The sequence below is a fragment of the Neovison vison genome, chromosome 1 (assembly GCF_020171115.1).
Source record: "Neovison vison isolate M4711 chromosome 1, ASM_NN_V1, whole genome shotgun sequence".
Lineage (NCBI taxonomy): Eukaryota > Metazoa > Chordata > Mammalia > Carnivora > Mustelidae > Neogale > Neogale vison.
In genome coordinates this window covers 169,579,113-169,606,318 of record NC_058091.1, presented here as the reverse complement: position 1 = coordinate 169,606,318, position 27,206 = coordinate 169,579,113, and the positions used below count along the sequence as shown (strand labels likewise).

At 41.4% G+C, this 27,206-nt stretch overlaps 1 protein-coding gene across 1 annotated transcript in view; it reads right to left on the bottom strand.

Annotated features, from left to right (window-relative positions):
• The window catches only part of KCNN2 (potassium calcium-activated channel subfamily N member 2), a 148,597-nt gene that overhangs the window by 12,575 nt on the left and 108,816 nt on the right, over positions 1 to 27,206 (bottom strand). Inside the window, exons 5-6 of the mRNA XM_044263021.1 lie at positions 24,679 to 24,820; positions 11,199 to 11,309 (exon numbers count right to left, since the gene is read on the bottom strand). Coding sequence (XP_044118956.1) covers positions 11,199 to 11,309; positions 24,679 to 24,820 — 253 coding nt within the window. The remainder of the gene's footprint in view (positions 1 to 11,198; positions 11,310 to 24,678; positions 24,821 to 27,206) is intronic.

The following is a 27,206-nucleotide window of genomic DNA, read 5'->3' as shown; positions in this document are numbered from 1 at the left end:
CTGGTATTTTTCAAGATGGCAGCCACAAGATGAACATCCAAGAGTAGAGCCATGCACCCTCTGCCTAGTGATTGCATGTGTCTGGGATAAGTAGGTTTTTCCAACCCCTTAAGGCTGAAAGGGATGGGGGACAGTGAGAAGACTGGTTACTAAGTACCTCAGTGTTCCACAGGTTTGAGCAATGGGGAATTGTTACTGGGCAATGCTAGCCCACTAGAGAAGAGAAGTAGGTCTAAGCATTCGTGATGGTTTAGATGAAAGGGAAGGTGATTTACGGCACAAGTTTCTTTTGTTAATGAAGTTAAGAACCCTGCCATATAGTCTTCTCCCATCGTAACCCTGGCTTTCCCTCCTGCCCTTTGGGGGCATTTACAGACTCTCAGAGGGCAGGGGTCTTGGCACCCATCTTTGTGTCTCTCTAGTACAAATATCTGATAGCATGGTATATACTTGGCATCATAAAAGTTTCTAATCAAGAACCACAGATACATACTTACCAACCAAAGGGCCCTTTGGATAAGAAGGGTATAGAGGTTACAGAAGAGACCTGAGATCTAACCACGTCTTCCCTAATTTTCATTTACTAATTCAACACATTTATTAAGTCTCTATCCCATGTTAGATACCATGATAGTTGCTATGGGGGATCATTGATGTGGCCCCATCAGTAGCTGGCATAACTCTAGTGCCAATATATGGGCCAACACCACTGTGAAATAGAACTTCTTTCCTGTACATCAAAAGATAAGGACAGAAAAAAAGGAAAACATGAACATTGGCTCTGCCTGACTCAGGCTCAATTCCAGTTAAAATCTTTTATCAGAAACATGTTACCAGACATATTAATAATCAGGTATTTTGAGAAAACAGAGGCCCTAAAAGCAATAATTCTATTGAAGGTAATAGTACTTACCCAGATGCCTTAAAACCACCTTCCTTCATAGGTAGAAAGGATAGGAAATGTGTTTTTTTTTTTTTTTCAGTGTTCAGTGATTCATTAGTTAAGGATAACACCCAGCACTCATCATAGCATGTGCCCTCCTACCTTCCTACATACCATCGTCCTGTTATCCCCCTCCCCCCAGATTGTTTCTCCCCTTTGAAACCTCCAGATTGTTTCTCAGGGTCCACAGTCTCTTAAGGTTCAGAATATGAAATGTTCTATTGCTGACTTACGGTAATAATTTAAAAAAAAATTAAAGCCTCAGGTAGCAAGGTGAATAATATTTCAAAGTGTAACAATATGTACTAAATCACAAAAGCCCTTAAAGCTGACAGACTTTGAGCTGAAACTCTGCTTTGCTCAAACAGAGACATGTTATTAGAGCACTGTCTTAAAGGGTGCTTTGTTTCTAGTTCTCCTTTGCTTGGCACTATTATGATTCTTAAGAAATCTCCTTTTTTATGTCCTTTTTCGTCTTGCCCCTCCCTTCAGAGACTTAATTCAGGGCAATGCTTCCCCCTCTTCGTGAATTTAAGAGGAAAGAGCATAACCTTTGCCAGAAGAAACAAGATTGAGATCCCTGCCTCTCATTGTCCTAACTACGGTAAAATGTTGCCTTGTATGCTGTGGGCAATGCCTCTGGAATGCCCGGGACAAACACAGACAAGACTTCTAAGCCTGAACACCACACCACATGCCGCCTGGTTCCCCTTGGGAGCAGGTACATGGGGCTGGGTGAATTCTGGGGCTTTGGAACAGGGTAAGGCCGAGTGATCCATTCATTCCATGTTTTCAGCCCCTGGGCTGATGTCACCAAGCCCAAAGTGAAGTCTCCATGGACTGAATCCTCCAGAATTTCTGTTCACTTGCTAAGAGGCACGTAGGAAACCAAATTACATAACTGCATAATGGTGTTCTTATTATGGATCTTATTGAGAATTCGTAACAGGATTGGAAACACCCACAGTGGACATTAATATGTATAATTATCTTCTGTGGTACATCTAGCTACTTTAAGAAAATTACGTCTGGGCTCCCAGAATTGCTTGTTTTCAAGTTTCCTTCCAAAATGGAAGTATGCAGAGGGCCAAACCCCAAGATTTCTTCTTGGTTCAGACGTGAATGAAGAGCAGTAACATTTCCAGAAAGATAGAGTGTGGTAAACCTGCTGCCTCTGTCAGGTGATAAACAGCAAATCTAAAAAATGGTGGTTCCTGTCTTCCTAAGCCCTAGGACGAGCTATTGCTATTAGGCTTGCATTTTGAAGTCATTAGATTATTCTGCGCCCATGGACCTCCTCTGCCATGTTGGAATTACAGCATGGCACATAAGCTTTTGGAATTACGAGGGACGATCTCCCCCGATATACACTGAGCCATGAATGGTGAGCTCCACTTTCAAACATAGTATTTTATGTGGCTAAGGTTGTCCCTCAGAGAAACAGTTTCTATATACAGTTGTTCTTCTGGGAACTTGGGCATGGAAAATAATTTTTCATGGAGATTGTTCAATGCGGTTTAGAGACACAATGGGAGGCTTGGAAAGTTACATTTCTACCCGGAAGGAATAATCAACTGTTTGACATTCATACTCATGCTTTTTTGACAAGGCTATTCCAATTTCAGAATGTCTGTAATCATTCTTGGTGACCATCAGGAAAAAAGATTTCTTCTGTGCAGTGTTTTTGGGGGATAGCTGCCATTTTCTCTAGCCATAAGTGGCACCATTGAACTTGGATCTTGAACCTTCTTCTTGGTAACTCTGCATGACTTTTAGGTCCTTGTTTACTCTTGGTTGTGTCCCAGAAGTTATTCCTAATCTTTCAGATCTTTGAACTCTTTTTTAAATTGTAGTTGACATACTGTGTTCCATTAGTTGGGTATGGACAATGTGGTGACTCGACAGTTGTGTTACCAAATGCTCGGCATTTGTGCCCTTAACCGTATACATGTCACTGTGCAAAGGTGTCCCATGGATATTGTCTGTGTTTCTGATGCCGTACTTGACTTACTCATTTTGTAACTGGAAGTTTGTATCTCTTAATCCCCCTCAACTCCCTTGCCCATCTCCAAACCCTGCTCTCCTCTGGCAACTCTCATTCGGTTCTGGGTATTTAAAAGCCTAGTTTTGTTTTTTGTTTGTTTGTTTGTTTTTGGGTCTGAGTCTCTTTTTAACTGTTTTTTCATTTGTTTCTTAACTTCCACCTATGAAGGAAATCATATGGTACCTTGTGTTTGTCTGACTCCTATCACTTAGCATGATACTCTCTAGCTCCATCCATGTTTTTGCAAACTGCAACCATTTCATTCTTTGTTATAGCTAAGTAATGTTACACTGTGTATGTATGTTTCATATCTTCTGTATCCATTCATCTGTTGACTGAAACGCACATGGCTTCCATAGCTTAGCTATTTTTAAAAATGCAATAAATATAGGGGTACATATATCTTTTCTAATTAGTGTTTTCGTTTTCTATACCCAGAAGTGAAAGAACTGGATTGTATAGTACTTATCATTTTATTTTTTTAAGGCATCCCTGTGTCATTTTCCATAGTGGCTGTACCAGTCTGCATTCCCACCAACAGTCCATGAGTGTTCTCTTACTTTTACATCTTCATCAACACTTGTTATATCTTGTCTTTTTGATACTAACCATATGGATTTTGATTTTCCTGATGGTGAGTGATGCTGAGCATCTTTTCATGTGCCTGTTGGCCATCTGTGTGTCTTCTGAGGATAATTTCTGTTCAGGCCCTCTAACCAGTTTCTAATTGGATTATTTGGATTTTTTGGTATTGAGTTATATTAGTTCCTTATATATTTTGAATTATTAATCCCCTATTTGTGCATCACTTGTAAATATATTCTCCCATTCAGTAACAGATGGCCTTCTTATTTTGTTGGTGGATGATCCTTTTAATATATTGTTGAAAGTGGTTTACTCATATTTTGCTGAGGGTTTTGATATCAATGTTCATCAGAAATATTGGTCTGTAGTCTTCTATTTTTTTTGTAGGGCCTTCATTTGGTTTTGGAATCAGGGTGGTGCTGATCTCCTAGAATGAATCTGGGAGCATTCCTTCCTCTTCTTTATGGAATGGTATAAGAAGGGTAAGTGTTAACTCTTCTTTTAATGTTTGGTAGAGTTTACCCATGAAGCCGCTATTTGCTCTTAGACATTTGTTGGGAGTTTATATTATTATGGGTTCCGTATTATTACTAGTAGTTGATGTGTTCAAGGTTCCTACTTTCTGATTCAGTCTTGGAAGACTGTAGGTTTCTAAGAATTTATCCATTTCTTCTATGTGGTCCAGTTTGTTGGTGTATATTTTTTGGCAGTAGTCTCTCATAATCCTTTGTATTTTTGGCATGTTGGTTGTTACTTCTCCTCTTTCATTTCTGACTTATATATCTGAGTCTTTCTCTTTTTTTTGTTTGAGGAGTCTGGTTAAGGATTTATCAATTTCCCTTATCTTTTCAGTGAACCAGCTTTTAGTATCATTGGTCCTTTCCACTGTTTTCTTGTTTCTGATTTTTAGTATTTCTTTCCCTCCACTAACTTGGGCATTATTTGTTTTGTTTTGTTTTAGTTTCTTTAAATGTAAGGGTAGATTATTTGGGATTTTTCTTGCTTCTTGAGGTAGGCCTCTCCTGCTATAAATTTCCCTCTAATAACTGCTTCCAGTGCATTTCAAAGATTCTGGACTGTTGTGTTTTCATTTTCATTTGTCTATAGGTATTTTTTAAAATTTCTTCTTAGATCTCTTTCTAGACACATGGGTTATTTGGTAGCATGTTGTATTGCCTCCGTGGTTTGTATTTTCCAGTTTTTTCTTGTAATTGTTTCTAGTTTCAGAGCATTATGTTTGGAAATTATACTCAATATGAGTTCAATCTTCTTAAACTTATTGAGACTTGTTCTTTGGCCTAATATGTGATCTGTCGTGGAGCGTATCCCAAGTGCACATGAAAATAATGGGTATTCTGCTATTTGGGGGTGGAATATGCTTTATATATCTGTTAGGTCCACCTGGTCTAATGTGTGTTCAAAGCTACTCTTTCCTGGTTGATTCTGTCTGGATAATCTATCCATTGTTGCAAGTGGGGGCATTAAAGTCCCCTACCATTACTGTATTACTGTCAACTTCTCCCTTATGTCTATTAATATTTGCTTATGTATTTAGGTCCTCACATACTGGGTATATAGGTATTTAGAATTATATCCTTTTGTTGGACTGTTCCCCTTATCAGTATGTAATTCCCTTCTTTGTTTCTTGGTTTAAAGTCTATTCTGTCAGATGTTAAGTATTGCTACCCCAGATTTTTAGCCTTTCCATTTGTATGGAATGTCTTTTTTCATCCCTGTACTTTCAGTTGGTATGTGTCTCTATGTCGAAAGCAAGTCTCTTGTAGGGACCATATAGCTGGGTCCTATTTTTCTATCCATTCAGTTATCCTGTGTCTTTTGGTTGGATCACTTAGTCCATTTACACTTAAATTGTTGACAGGCACGTACTTATTGCCATTTTGATGTTTCCCTATATTGCTTTTGGAGTTCTGTTCTTCTTTTCTTGCTCTCTTCTGATTTGATAGCTTTTCATAGCTTTATGTTAGGATTCTTTTTATTTTGTGTGCACTTATTACAGGTTTTTGGCTTGTGGTTACAATGAGGTGCATATGTAACATCCAGTGTGTATGATAGTCGATAGTAAGTTGATGGTCGCTTAAGTTCAAAAGCATTCTAAAAGCACTGCCTTTCTAGGGGTGCCTGGATGGCTCAGTCTGTTAAGCATCTGACTCCTGATTTCAGCTCAGGTCAGGATCTTGGGGTTGTGAATTGAGCACTGCATCAGGCTCTGTGCTAGGTATGGAGCCTACTTGAGATTCTCTTTCTCCTCCTCTATCTCCAATCAATCAATCAATCAATCAATAAAAGCATTATATTTCTATTCTGTCGCTCATATTTTATATGTATAACATATTTTACATATTTTAATTTTGTGTATACCTTAACTAATTTCTGTAGATGTAATGGACTTTACTGCTTTTGTCTGTGACCCTTCATACTACCTTTGTAAGTGACTCATCTACTACCGTTACTATATATTTGCTTTTACCAGTGAACTTTTTCCTTTCAAGATTTTCTTCTAGTTAAGACCTTTCTTTCTGAGCTAAAGAAGTCCAATAAGTGTTTCTTATAAGGACAGTGTAGTGGTAATGAACTCCTTGATGTCTCTTTTAATTTTGAATGATAAACTATCTGGGTAGAATATTGTTGGTATAGGTTTTTTTCCTTTCAGCAGTTTGAATATCTCATGCCCCTCCCTTCTTGCTTGCAAACTCTGCTGAAAACTCAGCTAATAGCTTTATGGGGTTTCCCTTGTACCTAACTAGTTGCTTTTTTCTTGCTACTTACTTACTTACATAATTTATTAAGAGAGCCAACATGAGTGGGCGTTGGGGAGAGCAGGGGGAGAGGGAGAATCTTTTTATTTTATTTTATTTTATTTTATTCATTTATTTGTCAGAGAGAGAGCTAACGAGCACAGGCAGGCAGAGTAGCAGGCAGAGGCAGAGGGAGAAGCAGGCTCCCTGCTGAGCAAAGAGCCCGATGTGGGACTCGATCCCAGGACGCTGGGATCATGACCCCAAGCCGAAGGCAGCAGCTTAACCAACTGAGCCACCCAGGCATCCCAAGAGAGGGAGAATCTTAAGGAGGCTCTACACTGACCTTGGAGGCCAATGTGGGGCTCTATCTCACAACCCTGATATTATGACCTGAGCTGATCTCCAGTGTCAGACACATAGCCAACTGAGCCACCCAGGTGCCCCTCTCATGCTACTTTTAAGATTCACTTTTCATCTGCAATTTTTGTCATTTTAATATGTGTCATGGTATTGGCCTCTTTGGGTTCCTCTTGTTTGCATCTCCCTGTACTTGCTGGACCTGTATATTTGTTTCTTTCCCCCGGGTCAGAGAAGTCTTTCTTCTCTACCAAAGAAAGAAAAGCTTTTCTTTCTTTGGTAAGTATTCTGCCCCCATTCTCTCTGTTGCTTCTGGGACCCCTATAATATGAGTTACCCTGTTGTTCATCTGTTTCGTGTACCCTTTGATCTGTTCTTGATTCCTTCTAGTGTGTTTTTCTCTTGTTACTGTCTTCTTCAGTTCTGATTGGTTCTTTATATTTTCAGGCTCTGTTAAAGTTCTGAATTCATCCCAATTTAGGTCCATTACTTTGAACTCTTAATTGGGTAGATTACTTACCTCCATTTTGTTGGTTCAGCCGTCTTTCTTGGGTTTTGCCTTTTTCTTTCTTTTTGAACATATTCTTCTGTCTCCTCATTTTGTTTGACTCTTTTTGCTTGTTACAATGTATTAGGTAGATCAGCTGTGTCTCTTGGTGTTGGAAGTACTATTGGTCTTAGGTAGAAAGTGTCCTGTGGTTCCCAGTAGCACAGTCCACTCTGGTCACCAGAACCAGGTACTAGAGAGCAGTGGGCCCTGTGGGCAGCATGTGTCCTCCTGTTGTGCCTGGGCTTTGACCGCTCTAGGCCCACGGGTAGGTGGGGCTGGCTCCTCCCAGAGGCAGTAGTTGCTTCAGGGGGATGCTCACTAGGTGCAGTTGGATGACCAGTGCCAGCAAGGTAGGTAGAAAGGACCAAAATTCTTTCCTGCAAAATACTGCCAGCCAGGCTGAAGGAGGGCAAGAAAATGGTGTCCACCAGCACTTCTAGTCCTGGAGAAAGCTCCTACCAATATGAATTCAGAACTTATGGAGACTCATCTCTGTGGTACTGGTCCCCAGTAACATGAGCTGCCCGATGTGGGGTTTGATGGCCTTACTCTTTAGGTAGGGTCTCTGTGCCTGTGATGTCCCTCCATCCTGTGGGTTGCCATGCAGGAGACTGGGTTCTCAACCGCATCTGTGCCCCTTCTCCATGTGGCTTTTTCTTTTAGTCTTTACCCGCAGAAGATCTGTTCTGCTAGTCTTTACGGAATTTTCAGAGTTGGTTGCATTATCTGTAGTGGTAGCCTCAGTGTATCCAGAGGAAGAGGTGAGCTCAGGATCCTATTATTCTGTCATCTTCCAGTATTTTAGAATTTTTATTTAAAAAGGTACAATTATAAATGGGCCCATTTAGAAATTCCATAAATAACGAAATGGAATCAAGTGTCAAGTAAATGATACTCATTAAGTTGAAGAGGACTATAAAAGAGCTATTATTTTCATATATTGTATTGACTCTAATAATGAAATGGGTAGCCTAACTGAGAAATTTATGTTTGATTCTAATGCCATTTTAACATTTATAACTGTACTTAGTGACATTTTGCCCATAAAAATTCAAGCTGTTGACAGGCCTGCTGGAATGACTTTCTTGGGCCTATAAGAGACCTCTGTCCCAAGTAATATGGGAAAGCAGCTCAACTTTTAAGAAGCAGCAATGAGATAACAGAATTAATAAAGCACGGTGGAGAATGTGAACTTAAGGATAGTACTGCTTACCAAAAAAGCTTTCTATGAAGAAACTCCTAGAGATAGTGGTACATTATGAGTCCAACTAAAGTCTGTAAGTCCTTGTAACAGAGATGCTGTAAGATCAGAACACATGGTCCATTTTGGGGAAATGAGACCCATTCATAAAAACCAAAGGAAGCTCTCGAGATCCACAGTCCTCCAAAAGGGGACTGGGCTTTGAGGGGGCTCATGAGCAAAAGAAGCAAGAACATGAGTGCTTTTTTCTGCCAAGAAGAGAAAAACAAACAAACAGACCTTTCATCTGACTTGCTGAAGGCACAGTAGTGTAAAAGCTTAAAGCACCCTGTGATATTTCAGTTCTACATCCTCAGCAGGTAACACAGAACCTCAACTATAATAGGCACACAGGGTACTTTTGTTAAATACATGTTATTCCCAGGAAGACTATAATAAGTTGAGTAGCCACAAAGAAAATCTGCTATGAGGATGGTCCCAGTCTCCAAATCCCCAGGGAATAACCCAGTAAAGCAGCGGTTCTCACCATGGGCAATGTTGTCCCCTGAGGGGACATGTGGCAGTGTCTACAGGCATTATTGGTTGCCACGAGTCTACTAAGACTGCTACTCAACAGTCAACAAGGCCCCAGGACAGCTGCAGAGTAGAGAACTATCCATTCCCAAAGATCAACCATGCTGAGGTTGAGTGACCCCGAGCTAAACCAATTAAATGATCGAACCAACCTGGAATGTCTCTCACATGATCCCGGAGACCTGTCCAAATAGCACGAATCTCTCCATCAAAGGTATTTTACTGTGGCTTTAACATCTGTCTGCTCAGTAAGTAGGATACAGAACAGCTGGATCCCCAAGTCAATCTAAAGCAATTACATGTTTCCTTCTCAAGTTAGAACTAAATACTTGCTTATGAAACCCAGGGAGTTTGGTTGGCCTCAACATGCTAACTTGGTTTCTCTCATTTGGGATCCTGTCACCCTTTTGTTCTTGTTGCTGAAAAGATTTACATGGTGTATGGGCTATTAGGGTGTTTTAATGTAATTTTCTACCCCCGTATGGCATTAAGGTAATTCTTGGGAAATTCATAATGTAACATCTTCACAAGAAAATTCTCTGGATTATACAAGGGGGTCTGTGGAAGAGTTCTTTCGATACTGCACAACTTTGGACTCTTAGATACAAACCGTACAGTGTGGAACTCTTCCAAACAAGCCCATTAGGAGATCCATAAAACATCTGCTCCAAGTTTGGACTATATGTGGGCTCATAGTCCCATAGTCATTTCCTGGTATATTTTTGAAAGCGACAAAACCATCCGTTCAGCTCTGCACTTAGGTCTCTCCTTGTGCCTTTCTGTAATATTCACGAACATTCATGAGTTTGGAGACTGAGAGACATCCAGAGGGTAGAAGTCATTGAAGGGGCACACCCAGGTCAAGAGGATGGTGTCTGCAACCGAGCGGCTTAGATCCTCAAGAATACATGAAGACCTTCCAAATGCAATGAAGTCTCACGACAACGTGTGACTTAGAGAAGGACAAGGCAATTGAAATCCATGTTTCCCTTTCATAAACACTACCCACGTGTGTAAATGTGTGCGTCAGGGTGAGGGATCTATTAGGAGTATTTACCAAATGAGCTGAGGTAACCATTTTGCAGACAAAATCTAAATGAGTGAAATCTAATCTAAATCTGATTATCTAAAATCTAAATCTAAAATCTAAAATGAGTAAATCTAAAGCTAAAATGAGTAAAAATGAGTTAAAATAGTAAAAAAATAAGTCTAAATCTAAAATGAGTAAAACCACTGAAAACTGCACCTCAGCTTGAATTTTCCATGGACTCCTTTGTGGGTAAAGTCGCCAAATTACAACGTATTTTTGTCACTTCAATGACAGCCTGATTAGATTCTGCTTCAGGTGACGCAGCAAGATGATGTTGCTGTAAAATAATATCGAGTTATCTGAACTTTCATTGTGATTTCTCCAGTACCTATGCAGAGAGGCTAAAAATAGAGTGGGAGTGGATAAGAATCTTTTCCCTCCTTTATATGATGACTTTGAGCAAGTTACCAAGCCTCTCTGTGTCTTGGCTTCCATATTTGTAAAATAAGCCCAATACTACCACTTTCCCCGTAACCCAGTTTACAGCGGTGATACGCTTGCAGCCAAGCCTCACCCAGAGGGAGTGCTCTGTAAACACCATGGTTACTGTTTTCTACCATATTTTCCCATGGGGATGCTGTACTTCATCTCCTGGACAGCCCGTAAATCAGAGAAAGGGACTATCTCTGGTACTACCTGGGGGTCCTAAAAGTTACTGGCTGATTCTCCCTGTTGTCGCAACCCCAGTCTTTAGAACAGCGACTGGCTCACAGAAGCTCAGTAGGACAGTGTTGAATCACTTCCCCATAAAATTTCTCGATGACACTGACAGTGTGTTTCTTCCTATTCAATCAAATATTGGTCCCTTCTTGTATCCTGCAAACGTAAATGTTAAGTGCACTTATTTATTTAGACTGATGTGGTCTGTTTTGATCCTTGAGTAAATACCAAGGTCGTCCAATTGTTTCCTCCCTGACCTAAAGTTAGAACAAGTCCGTTCTCAACATGCAGGGGAAAAAAAATGGAAGTGATTCCAAAAAGGCCTTAACGCTAAAGCACGTCATGTTAGCTTCAGAGGTCAAGATAGAGGTCGTATTGCCCAACGTGGAGAGCCACACGGTAATGTCCCTTGGAAGACACAAGGGTGATGACTCACTCGTTTGGTCAGCTGAGTATCCATCATGAAGTTGTGCACGTGTTTTTCTGCTTTGGTAAGTTCTAGCTTTCTTGCCACCACAGCAACCACCAGGGCTGTGCAACCAGCACCCTGAAAACCAGAAGAGAACAGAACCCCAATAAGTCAGTACATTTGATCTCAGCCACATGAAAAAAAAAAAAACATGTTGTTCACCAAGTACGTAAGTGTCCGGAGATAAGAAACTGTAGCAGGGGCACCTGGGTGGCTCAGTGGGTTTTGACCATTGCCTTTGACCACTACCAAAAGCCTCTGCCTTTGGCTCAGGTCATGGTTTCAGGGTCCTGGGATCGAGCCCCACCTCGGGCTCTCTGCTCAGCGGTGAGCCTGCTTCCTCCTCTCTCTCTCTCTCTGCCTGCCTCTCTGACTGCTTGTGATCTCTGCCTGTCAAATAAATTTAAAAAAAAAAAAAAAAAAAGAAAAGAAACTGTAGCATTCGGTGACCTCAACACATAGCACCAAAAATGCCTGGCCGAGCTCCAGGATCAGGCCTATAAGTGGGGCTTTAAAAACTTAGTTCATGTATTATAAGAGCTCAAGTATGATATTTGACTCAGACTTTAATCATAAGAAATAAATGGTAAAGGAGCAACTTGTGGAAATTTCAGAGATTTCTTAAGAAACAGAGTATATCAGTTATATACCTGGGAGTATAATAGGAATAGATAACAGCTGAGTAAATTAGCATAAATGCATGGAGTAGAAATAACCATTATTCCATTAAAAATAACACTGCACAATCTTCTCTCAAGCTAAGACTGGAGGGAAGTCTTCAAGTCAGTGGACCGTGCCGTACCAGGAATGGAAAGAGATGCATAATCTCCACGTACACAGAACTTCAAGGTCACGGGAAGATCTCAGCTTAACAACAGAACTATCTCGTGTTGAAGGTAAAGGGATACCTTTCCTATTTCAGACATTTACCAGTACTAAGAAAGGCACGGGCTCCCTTTTTTCCTGAAAAAGATCAGCAGTGGTCTTTTTAAAATTACAGGCCACTGTGCTGATCTCTTAGGAACAGACACGAGACACTGATGGTATCCGAGGGATTCGAGTCCTCCTTCTCCACGATCCCATGCACGAGGAGTTGGGTCTTCTTGGTTTAAGGCCAGTGATTTCATATGGGGCCAGGAAGGCAGGGCTGGGATACCTCAGTTGTTAGTTTCAGGCAAGGTCATGGCTACTGCAGTTACCTCATGGATCTCGGCAGAGCCAACCTCATGGGAGTAGAAGGGGAAACGGAGGACCTACCAACTGGCCTGTGAAAGGGAGGTTGGGCCCTCCAGATGGAGTCCTATCCCTGAGAGGACCCCAGGATGGTAGGACTGGCCAAACTGTCTCACTAGACAGCGAAGAAGGCAGGGTTTAGGCAGGAATCTGTGGCAAAGGGGTGCCAACAGCACAATGTTACAATACTTATGCTGAGTGAAATCAGTCTAGCAGAGAGAGTCCATTATCATATGGTTTCACTTATTTGTGGAGCATAACAAATAGCATGGAGGACAAGGGGCGTTAGAGAGGAGAAGGGAGTTGGGGGAAATTGGAAGGGGAGGTGAACCATGAGAGACTATGGACTCTGAAAAACAATCTGAGGGGTTTGAAGTGGCGGGGGGGTGGGAGGTTGGGGTACCAGGTGGTGGGTATTATAGAGGGCACGGCTTGCATGGAGCACTGGGTGTGGTGAAAAAATAGTGAATACTGTTTTTCTGAAAATAAATAAATTGGAAAAAAAACCCTAATACTTATGGATCTTTTAACAGGCTTGAATCTTTTTAAACTAGTTTTTAATAGGATCTTTTTTAAAAAATATTTTATTTATTTATTTGACAGGCAGAGATCACACATAGGCAGAGAGGCAGGCAGAGAGAGAGGATGAAGCAGGCTCCCTGCTGAGCAGAGAGCCCGATGCGGGGCTCGATCCCAGGACCCTGGGATCATGACCTGAGCTGAAGGCAGAGGCTTTAACCCACTGAGCCACCCAGGCGCCCCTTAACACGATCTTCTTTAAGTTAGCCAAAATGTTAAGGTGCTCACTGGACAGTTATCCAAGAGAGTCCCAAAGTCCCACCAGGTGACCTGGTTTTCCTCACTATCAGTAGGTCTGAAAATCATGAATTACAAAAGCAAATTCCACACATTATGTACATGGTAGACTTCACCTTCAGTACCTAATATTGAGGAACGGGAATTACTCCCAGCATATCCATGTCTATCATATTATATGGCTGCTTTAAAATTTTATTTCTGTAATGCTTAAAGGCAACATAAGCAAGTCAGATAATTATACACAAAATGTGCTCTGAATTGTATCGTTTTATCGTTTAAAAAGGATCTGCACTTGGAAACAAATTTAAGGAGGTAGAAGACCTGCACTCTGAAAAATGTAAGACACTGATTAAAGAAACCGAAGAGGACATAAATCAGCGGAAAGATCGGATGTGCTCATGAATTGGAAGAATTAAGATATCCATACTACTCAAAGCAACCTACAGATTCAGGGCTCCCTATCAAAATTTCAATGGTGTTTTTCACAGACCTAGAAAAAATGAGCCCTGAATTTGTATATAACCACAAAAAAATGCCCCGATAGCCAAAGCAGTACTAAAAGAGAAGAACAAAGCTAGAGGTGTCAGCCTCCCCGATCGCAAACCACACTACAATCAAAATAGTATGGTACTGGCACAGAAATGGACTCACAGATCAATGGAACAGGATAAAGAGCCCAGAAGTAAACACAAGCTTCAGTGGTCAATTTACAACAAAGGTGACAAGAATAAAAAATGGGTAAAAGATAATCTTGGAAAACGGGACCACTTTCTTAAACCATCCACAAAAATAAAACGAAAATGAATTAAACACCTAAATTTGAGACTTGAAACCATAAAACTCTTAGAAAAAAAAAATTGGCAGTAAACCCTTAGCCCCCTGAGCATCACATTTTGGATTTGTTTCCTCAGGCAAGGACAACAGTGTGACAACATCAAATGTCAAACTAAAAAGGTTGCACAATGAAGAATATCGTCAACAAAGCAAAAAACAACTTACCTACTGCATGAGGAAGATATTTGTAAATGGCAGATTCAGTAAGATCCCATAAGGGGTTAATATAAAGAGCACCTACAACTCAACACCCAGAAAAACCAAATAACCTGATTAAAAATGGACAAAGAACCCAAATAGATGTTTCTTATAAAAAGACATACAGCTGGCCAACAGATACATGAAAAGATGCTCAACATCAAGGAAATGCAAGTCAAATCCACAATAAGATACCACCTCACACCTGTTAGAATGGCAGATACCAAAAAGACAAGAAATAACAAGTGTTGGCTAGAATGGGGAGGAAAAGGACCCCTCATGCACTGCTGGTGGGAATGTAAGTTGGTGCAGCCACTGAGGAAAGAGAGTATGACAGTTCTTTAAAAAATTGAAAATAGAGCTACCCTACAATCCAGTAATCCCACTTTTGAGGATTTACCCACTTCTGTTGGAATATTACTCAGCCATAAAGAATGTGGTCTTGCCATTGGAAACAACATGGATGGAACTAGAAGTTTCTATGCTAAGTGAAATAAGTCAAAGACAAATACTGTATGATTTCACTTACATGTAGAATTTTTAAGAAATAAACAAACACACCAGAAACAGACAAATATAAAAAACAAACTTCCAGTTATCAAATAAAAAGATCCTGGGGCTATGGAATACATTCTAAGGGATATAATAAATCATAATGTGAGGACTTTTTATGGTGACTGTGGGTAACTAGACTTCTGGTGATCCTGTCTTAATACATAGAAACGTCGATTCACTGCAGCACACGCTGAAACTAACGTAGTATTATAGATCACCTATACTCTCAGTTTTAAAAAAGGAATGACTTTTTGAAAGCATACACATCTGTGCTATTCACTCTCAAACATTTGCCACAACATCTAAATAGTTTTGGTGTCCTGGGAAGGGGCTAACCAAAAAACAGTGGCCACTCAACATGGCCATCCAGACCTGCCCACTGTAGTTACTATTTGCTCGAGACATACAGGATCACATGTTGCACACTGCTCCCAGGTGCTCATCACTCAGTAACGAGATTCAAGAGCAGCAGTGGTTTCTGCATGAGCAGAGCATGTAAAAATCTGAGGGGCTTCCACTGATACAGAAAGAGGAGCTGTGAGCGGCGGCGGGCCCTCAAAGTCGGATATTGTTCTCCCCTGGCAGGTGGCCACTGCTGAGATCCTTCTGGAAAGAGATCAACATCCTAACAGGAGTGGAAAATCACCGGTATCAAGAGCCTTTGAAGGTCAATTTTTATTTGTGTTTATTCTCGCGCGCTTTTTTGTTGTTTGTTTTTGGTTTCGGCTCCTCTCCCCCCCCACCCCCACTCAGTGTTCTCTAGCTCGCCGCAAGTGTTGTGCACTAAAATGAGTACATGCGGCAAAGTGCAAAAGCAGGAGAGTCTGACAGTTTAGGAGTTATTCAAACTATTACCCGTACCTGTCACTTCATCATCCTAACTATACCCTTGAAATGGTACCTCAAGGGCCACTTAGAAAACTCCCTCTGTTCAAACACAGCCACCCCTTTAGTTTTGTTTTAATTAGGGCAGCCATAAACTCCTACGTCCCCAGGTTCTTAATATTCATCAAAGGACTCCATGTGGATAGAATTGGGTTTCAAAAAAGTAACTTAAAAAAAAATGTAGAGGTATGCAAAATGAAAGCTTCCCAGGTTCCAAGAAAATCCCCACCCACGTGAAGGGTTTTAAAGATTTAAGTAACGGCATGATGTTATTGTCCATTCCATTCCATGAAGTGAAGACAGATGAAAGTAAACATGCTTTTACAACATTTCCTCCAAAGTGTGTCGTCATCGTGATGGATGTAGAAACAGTTGGGACGAACATATGTTACTCTCTGAAAGGAAGATCCCTGTATGTCTTTACCAAGATGAGTCATCTTCCTTTCACCGAAGTCAGAAAATATATCCTGGTTCCTGGTCTCCCCTTTCGTTCATGTTATGAAGGAAGAATGAAGCAAATCACCGGCCCATCCCAAGATGCTCGGGCATCTTGACTACACAAGGAAGACTTGTGTCTTCCTCCAGACTACACAAGGAAAACACGGGTGTGTTTACGAAGCTGATAGACTCAAGGAAAATGTGGAGGTTCTCCTTAGCTGCTGTGTCACCTTTCCTTCCAACAAATTACACGTTGTGAGAGAGAAAGATAGAGAGAGGAGGAAGACCGTGTCCTTAGAAGAGATCATTACTAAAGCTCACTGCCCTATACCAGATAATCAGCATAAAGCAGAAGTGGAACCCCAACACCTGGAGGGTCTGAGAAGCTGCCAAATGGAAAAAATACAGCCCTTTCCTCCGTTCTGCATTTCTTCATCAGAACACAGAAACCATAAGGCACGTTGGACCGCAGAATGTTCAGGAAGAAATTCATTCTCCCTGAGGTCATTTTACTGCACGATGTTTGAAAAGTTCAAGGCACCACTGTCATTTTACATCAGGTCCCCTGGTTCTGCTCCTCTGGTGGATTCGTTCAAGAATCATTTTGGAAATCCATTTTGGGGAGCAAGATTTAACAAGCTGACAATACGAGCCTATAGAGAAGGGAAATACTTTAATAGCACGTTGGGTAAAGGTTTGGGTTCTTATTTAAAGAGGCACCTGCCACAAATGTAACATAAACACTAAAATGTATAATTTTCTTTTAGAAATTTCAGGATCCACACCCTCACCAAAAATGACTAATGAAAAAACATATGAGTGTTCAAAATACGCCAGTGCTAAATTAATTCTCCTCCTGCAAGTCTTGCAGTAGCTCCTAAAAGCTCATAACTTGAGTGTGATAGCCAATTTGTTCGACTAACAGTAATTAAAATTTACCAAAATACAGTTAATTTGAAAAAAAATCATGCTTTTCCCTTAAAATACACCCAAATTAATAAAACAGCTGTAAGGCCGATTAACTTGAAAATATCTGCATATCCTCCAAAAGGAAGATAAAATTAGTATTTGGAAATACTGCCCATTTCTCTGTCCCTGGGGTTGACTGATGCAGTATCACAGAATAATAAACACATTTTAGTGCGCTCGTCTGATACACTTTTTTTTCCATGAAACTACGTTAACCAATCACTTCTGGCAACTAAAATTCTATAAACCACTCAGCTTTCCTATTCTATCCCATTGAAATTCTGCAAGATCTCCTCAGGTCATGAAAATCAACAACAGTCCAGGTAATTTTGAAGACAGATTGCCCTGAATTTCTTTAAAGATGAGTTGGTATTTGCTGATAGGAGGGGAAAGGTCAAGTCTGCTGTCCTCAACCGTTGGAAGAGGGGAGGAGGTAATTGTGGTTTTTTTGAGTTCAGTCAAAAAATCCAGACCTACAAAACCCAAATCTCCATTAGAGTGATTTGCTGGTTCAGCTCATTCTTGCGCTTTGACGGTTGGGAAGAAAGAAACGGTGCCTAAAACTGGTAGTCAACAATGAGTCACGCCCGTGTTTCAATCTCCTTATTAGTGACAGTGCCAGGGTGAGGGCACGTATTATAAAGACAGGAACAGTAGTCCTGCCAAATAAAAGTGCTGATAGTCTAGAAAAATCAGGTGGAATGGTAGAGGCAACAAGTCAGAAGCTAGAAGGTCACAACAACTTCTGACTCAACGTGTCTGTACTTGGAAAGCAGCTATTATATTTCTGGAGAAATGTCCCTGTGGAGACATGAAGGTCCGCTTAGGGCACTGGTAGAGAACTCTGTCTTCTGACTGAAGGTCCATCGACCCCCACTGCTCCTCTGCGCAACATAGAAATGAGCCGAAGAATTTAAAGATGGGCTCTCCTCAAATTCACTGAACACACCAGAAAGACCCCAGCAAATAAAAAGCTTCTTCCAAGTTATTTGATCTTAACCACGTCATGTCAAATTCTAGAAGACTTACAAAAAGTATCCTGGGGTGGGTTTTTTGTTTGTTTGTTTTGTTTTTTGTTTATTCACACAAGCAATACCAGGAACTGAGTTTTACTCTAGTTTCTCAGGATTTCTATGTCCCCTGGCAGGGGGAAAAAAAATCCCTGAATGGAGAGAAAGTAGGAAGAATACAACCAGACCTTCAGTTTAGCCCCCTTGGATACCAGTCATTCTCTTTATAAGCTCTGGCTAATGGATGGTTGTGTTCTGGAAGACTCTGTGACTAAATGAACAATGTAGCGTTTTTTTCCCCTCAGCATGAAAACTGACCTTTGACAACTGACTGAGCCACCATGTGACTTTCTGTCAAGACTCCTCCCCAAAGATACAGATGTCATGAAATGAAGGGCCATCTGTACCCCAATGTTCATAGCAGCAATGGCCACAGTCGCCAAACTGTGGAAAGACCCAAGATGCTCTTCAACGGATGAATGGATAAAGAAGATGTCCGTATCTACAATGGAATATTACACCTCCATCAGAAAGGATGAATACTCAACTTGTGTATCAACATGGACGGGACTGGAGGAGATTATGCTGAGTGAAATCAGTCAAGCAGAGAGAGTCATTTATCATATGGTTTCACTTACTTGTGGAGCATAAGAAATAACACGGAGGACACTAGGAGAAGGAGTTGGGGGTGATTGGAGGGGGAGACAAACCATGAGAGACTGTGGACTCTGAGAAACAAATTGAGGATTTTGGAGGGGGAGGGGGGGGGGGTTGGGTGAGCCTGGTGGTGGGTGTTAAGGAGGGCATAGATTGTGTGGAGCACTGGGTGTGGTGCATAAACAATGAATCTTGGAACACTGAAAAAATTAAATTAAAAAAAAAGACTCCTCAACAATGGGTAAAAGGATTTATTATCTTAAACTCTCATCCTGAGGTGGTATAAAAAATAGACCTTTTTGTTATTGTGGTTCCCTGAATAAAACTTGAACGATTCACTGCTGCCATGATTGTTAAATTGTTCAGAACTGCAGAAATGGTTGGGGGGAAGCTAGATCACATTTGTGAACTGGACCCACATGTGTTAATGAATCCATGGGGAACCGCTTACTAGGTAATAACCTGTGTCCGTAGGATGGGGCAGATGATACTTCCTGTTTTAAGGTAATTTTGCCAAAATATCTTGTCATATGTTCTAGGTAAAGGGCCCACGGGAGTTGCCATAATTCTACAGAAATAGACAAGCAAAAATGCTAAGTGACTTAATGACCTTCATTCTCCTATAAGCCTAGAGATACCCTTTCACCAGTGAAACTGTATTCTCCTCTTGAAATGATCATATATATTCCTAAGTAAGGGGAAAGTAGAGCTTTTAGCGTGTTTTATCTACACATACAGATATGAAAGCTTAGCTAGGATAACTTTATAATTGCTAAGCAAAACAACTACCTGCTCTACATCAAGTAGGACATGATGCGAAACCAGCTCCAACTGAAGAAAAGCTAAGACACCAACGATCTGACAGTGATGTCTGCCCAGCACCTTCAGCCAAAAGAAGAAAGCCATTTAGAGGTCATCCCATTGGCTGCGGAAGCATCAAGTCCTTGGTAGGACCCCACAGAGGAAAGACTGATGGATAAAGAGAAAAAAGTAATTACAACCTTCATGGCTTTCTCTGGAAGGGTGATGAGTGACCATTAAGCAATCCTGGGAGTCTGTGTTTTTAAGACACTATCCAGGAGCGAAAAAGAGATCCTTGTGTCTTCAGCTTTACTATTAGGTAGGTGTGGGTAAGAAGGAGATTTCTGCTTGATTTGTCTGATCTATCGCACTGTGGTACCTGTATCTAAGATCAACTTATTTTAAGCATTTCCATCATCATTTATGCACACAACACTGTAAAAATTACAAGAAAAGCTCTGCACGGTTGTCTTGGATTCACAATTGACATTTCAGGCAAGGAGAGGTATTTTGTTTTGTTGATAAGGCCATTTGTTTGTTTCTTAGAAATATTCTGGAAAACTCTCTCTCCTCACTTTTTCACAATATACTTCTGCTCAGAGCACTGCCGATTAATCTTAATGTCATTGGAGCCCAAAAATATCACTCACGACACAAATTAAGCTATTTAAATATTTTAAATTACAGTTTAATTTTGGGATTTTAACCAATGAAATGTGCACATCTAAAAAGGTGCCATGAAATAATTCATTAGTTTCATTAGTTTTATGAAGAAAGCCAGTGCTCATTTCTTTATGTGTACATTTTGAAATGGGAAATGGTCTTTGTAGATGTTAGCATTTGGATTGACTATATCTTACGTCAAAGTGGAAAAAAAAACCCACCACATAAAGCTATAAATTCTATCAACTTCATAAAGACAAAACCCAGAAAATTCAAATATAAAAGAATACAAAAAATATAGCACTTCAGAGATAATAGACAAGATGATTCAGGGATGACCCTGTCCTCTCTCAGGAGTATTGTAAATAGTATTTCTTTTTCACAATTTAGTAGGGACCAGATGGAGAGAGAGAGAGAGATGGCCCACGGGAAATCTGACATTGTGCATTTTACCTAAACATGCATTGCAAAAGCCCAAGCGGGAATAGGCAAATAAATGCCTAAAATAAAAGCAAGTCGTGTCTGGCTTGGATAATCCCAAAGTGACAAACTGGTATTTAAGTTTCCTGAAACAAAAGCCAAAAAACAAAACAAGATGAAAGGTGTTTTGTCAGACACTTTTTAAAAGGAAACTAATCATTATCTATGGGCAGGGAAGACAACTTAGTTTCTTTAAGGTATCTTCACTGTCAGCCAAACACTCTCCATATCCATATGTAGATAACCTGAGCAACACATGGTCAAGCCCCAGAAAGTTTACATGGGATGGAATCAATTCCCAGAAACTCATCCCCAGAAGGTCGCTCTGGGGGCATGACTCCGTGGGAGGTTGCTTGGTCTAAGGATAGACACAATCCAACTCCATGAAGCATTTCATGTAGGTTAGTCCAAGGTTAATGAATTTGTCGACATCCAAGTAAACCACTTTGGATGGACATGCAAGTAAACCACTTAACCACCAGTTAAGAAATAAGTCTGTTTGAAGGAGCACCTGCTCCCCAATGTTCATAGCAGCAATGTCCACATAGACGAACTATGGAAAGAGCCCAGATGTCCATCGACAGGTGAACGGATAAAGAAAATGTGGTATATAAACACAATGGAATATTACACAGCCATCAAAAAGAATGAAAACTTGCCACTTGCAAGGACGTGGATGGAGCTAGAGGTTATTATGCTAAGTAAAATAAGTCAGTCAGAGAAAGATGCCATATGATTTCACGCCTATGCAGAATTTAAGAAACAAAACAGATGAACACAGGGGAAGGGGAGGAAAAATAAGAAATGACAAAAACAGAGGGAGACTGTTAACTCTATAAGAGACTGTCAACTCTAGGGAACAAATGGAGGGTTGCTGGAGGGGAGAGGGGTGGGGGGGAAGGAATACCGGGTGATGGGCATTAAGGAGGGCACTTGATGGACTGAGCACTGGGTGTTATATGTAACTGATAAATCACTAAATTCTACCTCTGAAACTAACTAGAGTGTCTACTCTACATTAACTAAATTTGAATTTAAATAAAAAATTAAAAAGTCTTCACCATGAAGCCAGAGGGCAGCAGCGAAGTCACTGCGAACTTCAGGGAACATGACATCTTTGGGTCCGTATGGATGAAAGGCTGAGTGTAACTCCTATTTTTTCTGTAAAGTAGGATCCCTAGTGAAACCTAAGTAAGCAAGTAGTTCAACTCAATAAAAGAGTTTGTGCTGTCAGGTGAGGCTCTAAAGACCCTGAGGACAACGAAAAAAGCGAGGAAAGCTAGAAATACCGCAAGACCCAGGCAAGGCTGACCTCCCATCCGGTTCTGATTTATGGCGTATTAGACCATTTGCACAAACCCTGAGTCATACCTGATTCAACAATAAAAAGGAGGGTGGGGGGAGAACATCTTGCCTAAAAGAAACACCAAGGAAATTGTTTCTAAGAAGCTTAAGGGGAAAGACTCTACAATTAGCAGTTCTGGGTTTTTTGTTTGTTTGTTTTTTGTTTTGTTTTTTGTTTTGTTTTTTGTTTTTATAAATAGCATCATTCCTGTCCCTTGTGGGCTTGTTATGGCCCTCCAAAAATACATCCAAGCAAATTTTATTTCCCAGAGCATTATGCTATAGAACAAAATGCTATCTTCTGAGGAGAAAGGAGGAAGTGATCCAATAGTTAACAGAACAGACCATCCCCAGCGTAATGAAAAAAAAACTTTTCATTAAAATGCACAGAACTGCATTTTTCTTTTACAACCCAACCATGTGAAGTGATACCCACATATTATATTCCTTACAAGTGGGACCTGAAATGGTCATCTTGTGGCTCCTGGTGGCCTTAAAACTAGCCCTGGATTTTATGTTCCCACATAGCTGCCTTACCCCAGGTTGGTACTACCGAGTGAGAGAAGAATGTTCCCGCTCCAATCTATGCCACAGGCACGCAGTCCTTCCTGCTAGTTCTGACTCTTGGAACAGTCCCTCGAGGCAGCTGTTACAAGGGTACGGGCTTCCCTGGCCACTATTCAAAGGCCTTCACATGAAGAGCCTGTGCCTCTGCTGCCAACCTGGGGGTGGACACAGGGGAGGCATTGGGAGAGATGCCTAACTTCAGAAACGCTGGGAATTTCCTGCCTAAGGAGCTCCTGGTATTAGCTCTCATATCCTGACCCAGGCAGAAAATCAAAGAAGCAGCGAGATAATATTTGGCTGTATCCAAACTAGAAAAAGCAGCTAAGCAACGAATAGAACCTAGATCACTGCCAACAATGTGGCGATGGGAAGCGACGCCTGGCTTCGGCATTTAAAAGTTCACACCGCATTATGATCAATTTGAGACAACTTGCCACCCTCCCGTCGTCATCTAAAACACATGGAACAGGGGCACCTGGATGGCTTGGTGGGTTAAAACCTCTGCCTTTGGCTCAGGTCATGATCTCAGGGTCCTGGGATCCAGCCCCACATCAGGCTCTCTGCTCAGCAGGGAGCCTGCTTCCTCCTCCTCTCTCTCTCTCTCTCTCTCTACCTGCCTTTCTGCCTACATGTGATCTCTGTCTGTCAAATAAACAAATAAAATCTTAAAAAAAATAAGTAAAACACATGGAACAAACTAGTCTCAGTCAAAGTGGAGGGTGTTAAGAAGTAAGGGGGTGTGTCTGTACCTGCTACAGGTCTCAAAACGGTGGTATGTCGGGGTGCCTGAGTGGTTTGGTCGGTTGAGCGTCTCTTGATTTTGGCTCGGTCATGGTCATGATCTCATGTATCGTGAGATCAAGCCCCACATCAGGCTCTATGGAGCCCATATGGGATTCCCTCTCCCTCTTTCTCTGCTCCTCCTCCCCTGCTCATTCTCTCTCTCTCTCTCAAAAAAAAAAAAAAAAAAAAAAAAAAGAGCAGTGGCTTATCACCATAGGCACCACAGGCTGCAAACATTTCTCAAAATCTCTCCCAGACCTCACCTCCCATTCCAGCCTCATGTCATACCACCTTCCACCTTTTTTCTTTTTCTTTTTCTTGGCGCACGCACACACTAGAGAGGACAAGCAAGGCAGGGACAGGTAAAGAAGCAGACTCCCCACTGAGCAGGGAGCCCTAAGCCAGACTCCATCCCAGGACGCCGGGACCATGACTTGGGCAGAAGGGAGATGCTTAACTGACTGAGCCACCCAGGTGTTCCCACTTTTTTACTTGACTCTGTGCGTTCCTGGCCCAGTGGCTGTGCTCAAAAGTACCAAGCTCCTCCCTGACCCACTGCCTTCAAACAAACCATTTCCTCCTCCTGGATGTCTATCCTTGCCTAAGCCTACCTTAGCTTAGAAGTCAACTTTCCCACAATAGAGAAGAAAATGTTGTTCAGAAAATTGTAAGGAAAATACATTTACTGTACTATACTATACCTACTTAAAAAAAAATCTGTATATAAGTAGCCCATGCATTCTAAACCCAAGTTCAAGGGTCCATCATAGTCTAATTCTGTAACTGACAAAATGTGCAAATCTTCAGCCCTTCGCCACATTTCAGGCCAGGTTATCAGGGTCCCTGTTTTGCAGATAAGGAAAGTAAGTTTCAGAGGGGAGAAATTTACTAAAGTTCACATAACTAGTAGGACAATGGCAGAAACCACTGAAATAAAGAAATTTCTGGCTGAAGCTGAAGCTCAAAGACCAGGATTTGCTTATCAAAATTAGTCCCTCTCCTCCAAAGAGCAATCCAGGGGCACAGCGAGCTTCACGGAGCTGTGTCACGTTAAGAGTGAAGATGAAAATCAGTGATGTCCTCTCCCAACCCAGAACTGATCATTAATGCTTTGCCACTCGCAGTCGGGAAACCGAATGGCACACCCTCACGTGGAGTGCCTTCGTGATCTGAGATTATCAGTGAAAGAAACAAAGTGGCAGGATACTTACCATTATTCCAGTAAGCAAACAGACTCCTTTCCCACAGTATGTGTTTGGTACCATGTCGCCATACCCGATGGAGAGAAAAGTTATTGATATCAACCACATCGCTCCGAGGAAGTTGCTGGTAACATCCTGCTGATCGTGGTACCTGAAAAACAGCAAACAGAGCCAGTCCTTTTTAATTCATCCACAGAACGGCTGCCAGATCCAATCCAGGAAATGCGCTGAGTAGCTTCTACAAACTGATCTACGTGGAAGGCTTCAAATCTCACTATTAGGTGTAAATACAATCGAGGTTCCACCTGAGCAATCTGGCAGATGTCAGGAAGTTCCCCAACATTAAAAATAGTCTGAAAGAGAAACTCTAAAAAAATAAATAAATAAATAAGTGAGAGCTGCTATGCTCACGGGTGTAAACATAAATGCAGATGTGTCTCTGAACTCTGCCCAGATCTGCCCGTGGCACGTCATTCCCAGATGCCCGCCGAGATGCCTCACTTATGGGACACCATGCAGCACTGGATTCAGCCTGCGATCTCCCCCCACCCCCATCCTGAGAGTAGCAGGAGCCATGCTGCTCCCTTTGCTGAGATTGTCCTTTTCTACCTTTAACTCCTTGATGCTCAGACTCCTAGTCATCCTTCAAAATTAAATGTGGGGGGTGGGAGGGGAGCCTTTTCCGTCTGCTTGTCTCCCAGCCCTGCCCATATACCCCCTCAGCATCTTTTGTCTTCCTCCATCATCAGACAGTACTGTAACGGTCTACCTGGAGTGACTAGCTGTCTTCCCTAAAAATGGGACAACAATTGCACAATCCTGGCCTGGACCTGGAGCTATGTGAGTGGTTCCCCTGGAAGAACTCGCCCTGGATGCCTGTTCTTTATAGTCATGAAGCAGAGTGGCCCTCCTTTGGTCTCCATGGCAGTCAGACCCCAGACTCTGGTCACCAGAGACATTCTTGCTCATCACCAGCTTCTCCGAAGGCCCTCTTCCTTCCCAGCTGTCAGATGCCCCTGGGGAGGACTCTCCCATCCTCATGTCTTATTCTCCAAAGCATGCTGATAACCTCCTAGCTTGCACACACACAGCTTACTGAAGGGCACCCTTTAGAGTATAACGCTTTCATGATATTGGGATTCTCTCTAGAGTATACTCCAATAAGAGCTTGCTAAAACAGGGAACACATGATGCCAGAGAGGGGAGGCAGGAATGTTCACGCCCTAGTCAACGTCTAATGGTGAGACAAAGCTTCATTACCAAGCACGATCTACGGAAAGATCAGATACATTTAAGAGTCGAAAACTGATTCCCTGATACCTATGAAATATTTGTGGAGCGCCCACTAAGTGTTTAGCACTTGACTTCCATGTTCTCAATTTACGTTAATGTTTTAAGACCTAGACGACCTTTTTGGCTAAAACAGCTACCGTCTTCACCCCCTCTATATCAATAAAGTGTCGCTTGGAAAATGGGATCACATCTCAGGTATTTCTACACCATGAGTGACCAGAACACATCCGCTAGGCACAAGGAACTACAAAAGAGGAGTTTGAGATTTAAAACTAAAAGAGAAGGCCTCTAAGGGGAACCTCCACGGCTGGTGTCCACAAAGAAATAACTTGGGCATGGCTGTGCAATCTTTCCGAACTATTCTTTCTGGAGCACTTTTGTTTCCTGAAGCTTGGAGAAGGAAGTAAATGATTTCAAAAATCACAATAAAACACATTCACTGGAAACTTAAGCAAGCTGACTCCTCTTTAGTTGCTTAATGTAATAAATACCTGAGTTTTAAATACGCAGACTCCTCCCATCCTCATTTGACTCTTTGCAAAATCCTGAAGCATTATGCTGTGACATCATTGTGTCAATATTTATTATACCCTACGCACTACTGTAATCCTGTAGTGAAGGTCCTGATTAGAAGCAAACTTTCTAGGAATTGATATTTTAAGGCTTGGGATTTACCACTAAATTATCTTTTTTTTTTTGGGGGGGGGTGCTTATGGAGTAATACCCTGCCTGAAAAGTAGCTCAGAATGGAAAAATAGCATCTCAGACTAATGTTTATCTTACATTCAGACATACTTAGTTGTGAACAGTCAAGAACGAGGTAATTAGGGAACCACGTTAGACACTATCTGAATAATCAAGATTTCTTTCCTGGCAACTCAAATATTAAACTTACCCGCAGGATGATATTATCCCTTAGAATTGCCAGGTTTGGAATGACACCAGATTCACACCACCGTGACTGATTAACTGCACCATTTAAAAAGCAGAGGAAATATTTCAAGACTTTTTTTTCCCTTACAGATGTTCATTTCACGAACTTACTCAGGCAATGCCGACCTTCTTCTTCACAAGGACTACTCTATGAAAGACATGAAGAACTGACTCAAAGTGGCAAAGTTCAAATTCTGATCACTAGGAATACTTGTTTAAGGAAAAATACATCAAATAAGATTAAAATGAGAGCAAGGAAGGCCTGCTGATTTCAAGCCTTGAAAATCAGAACTCTGGGGTTTGGAGAGAAG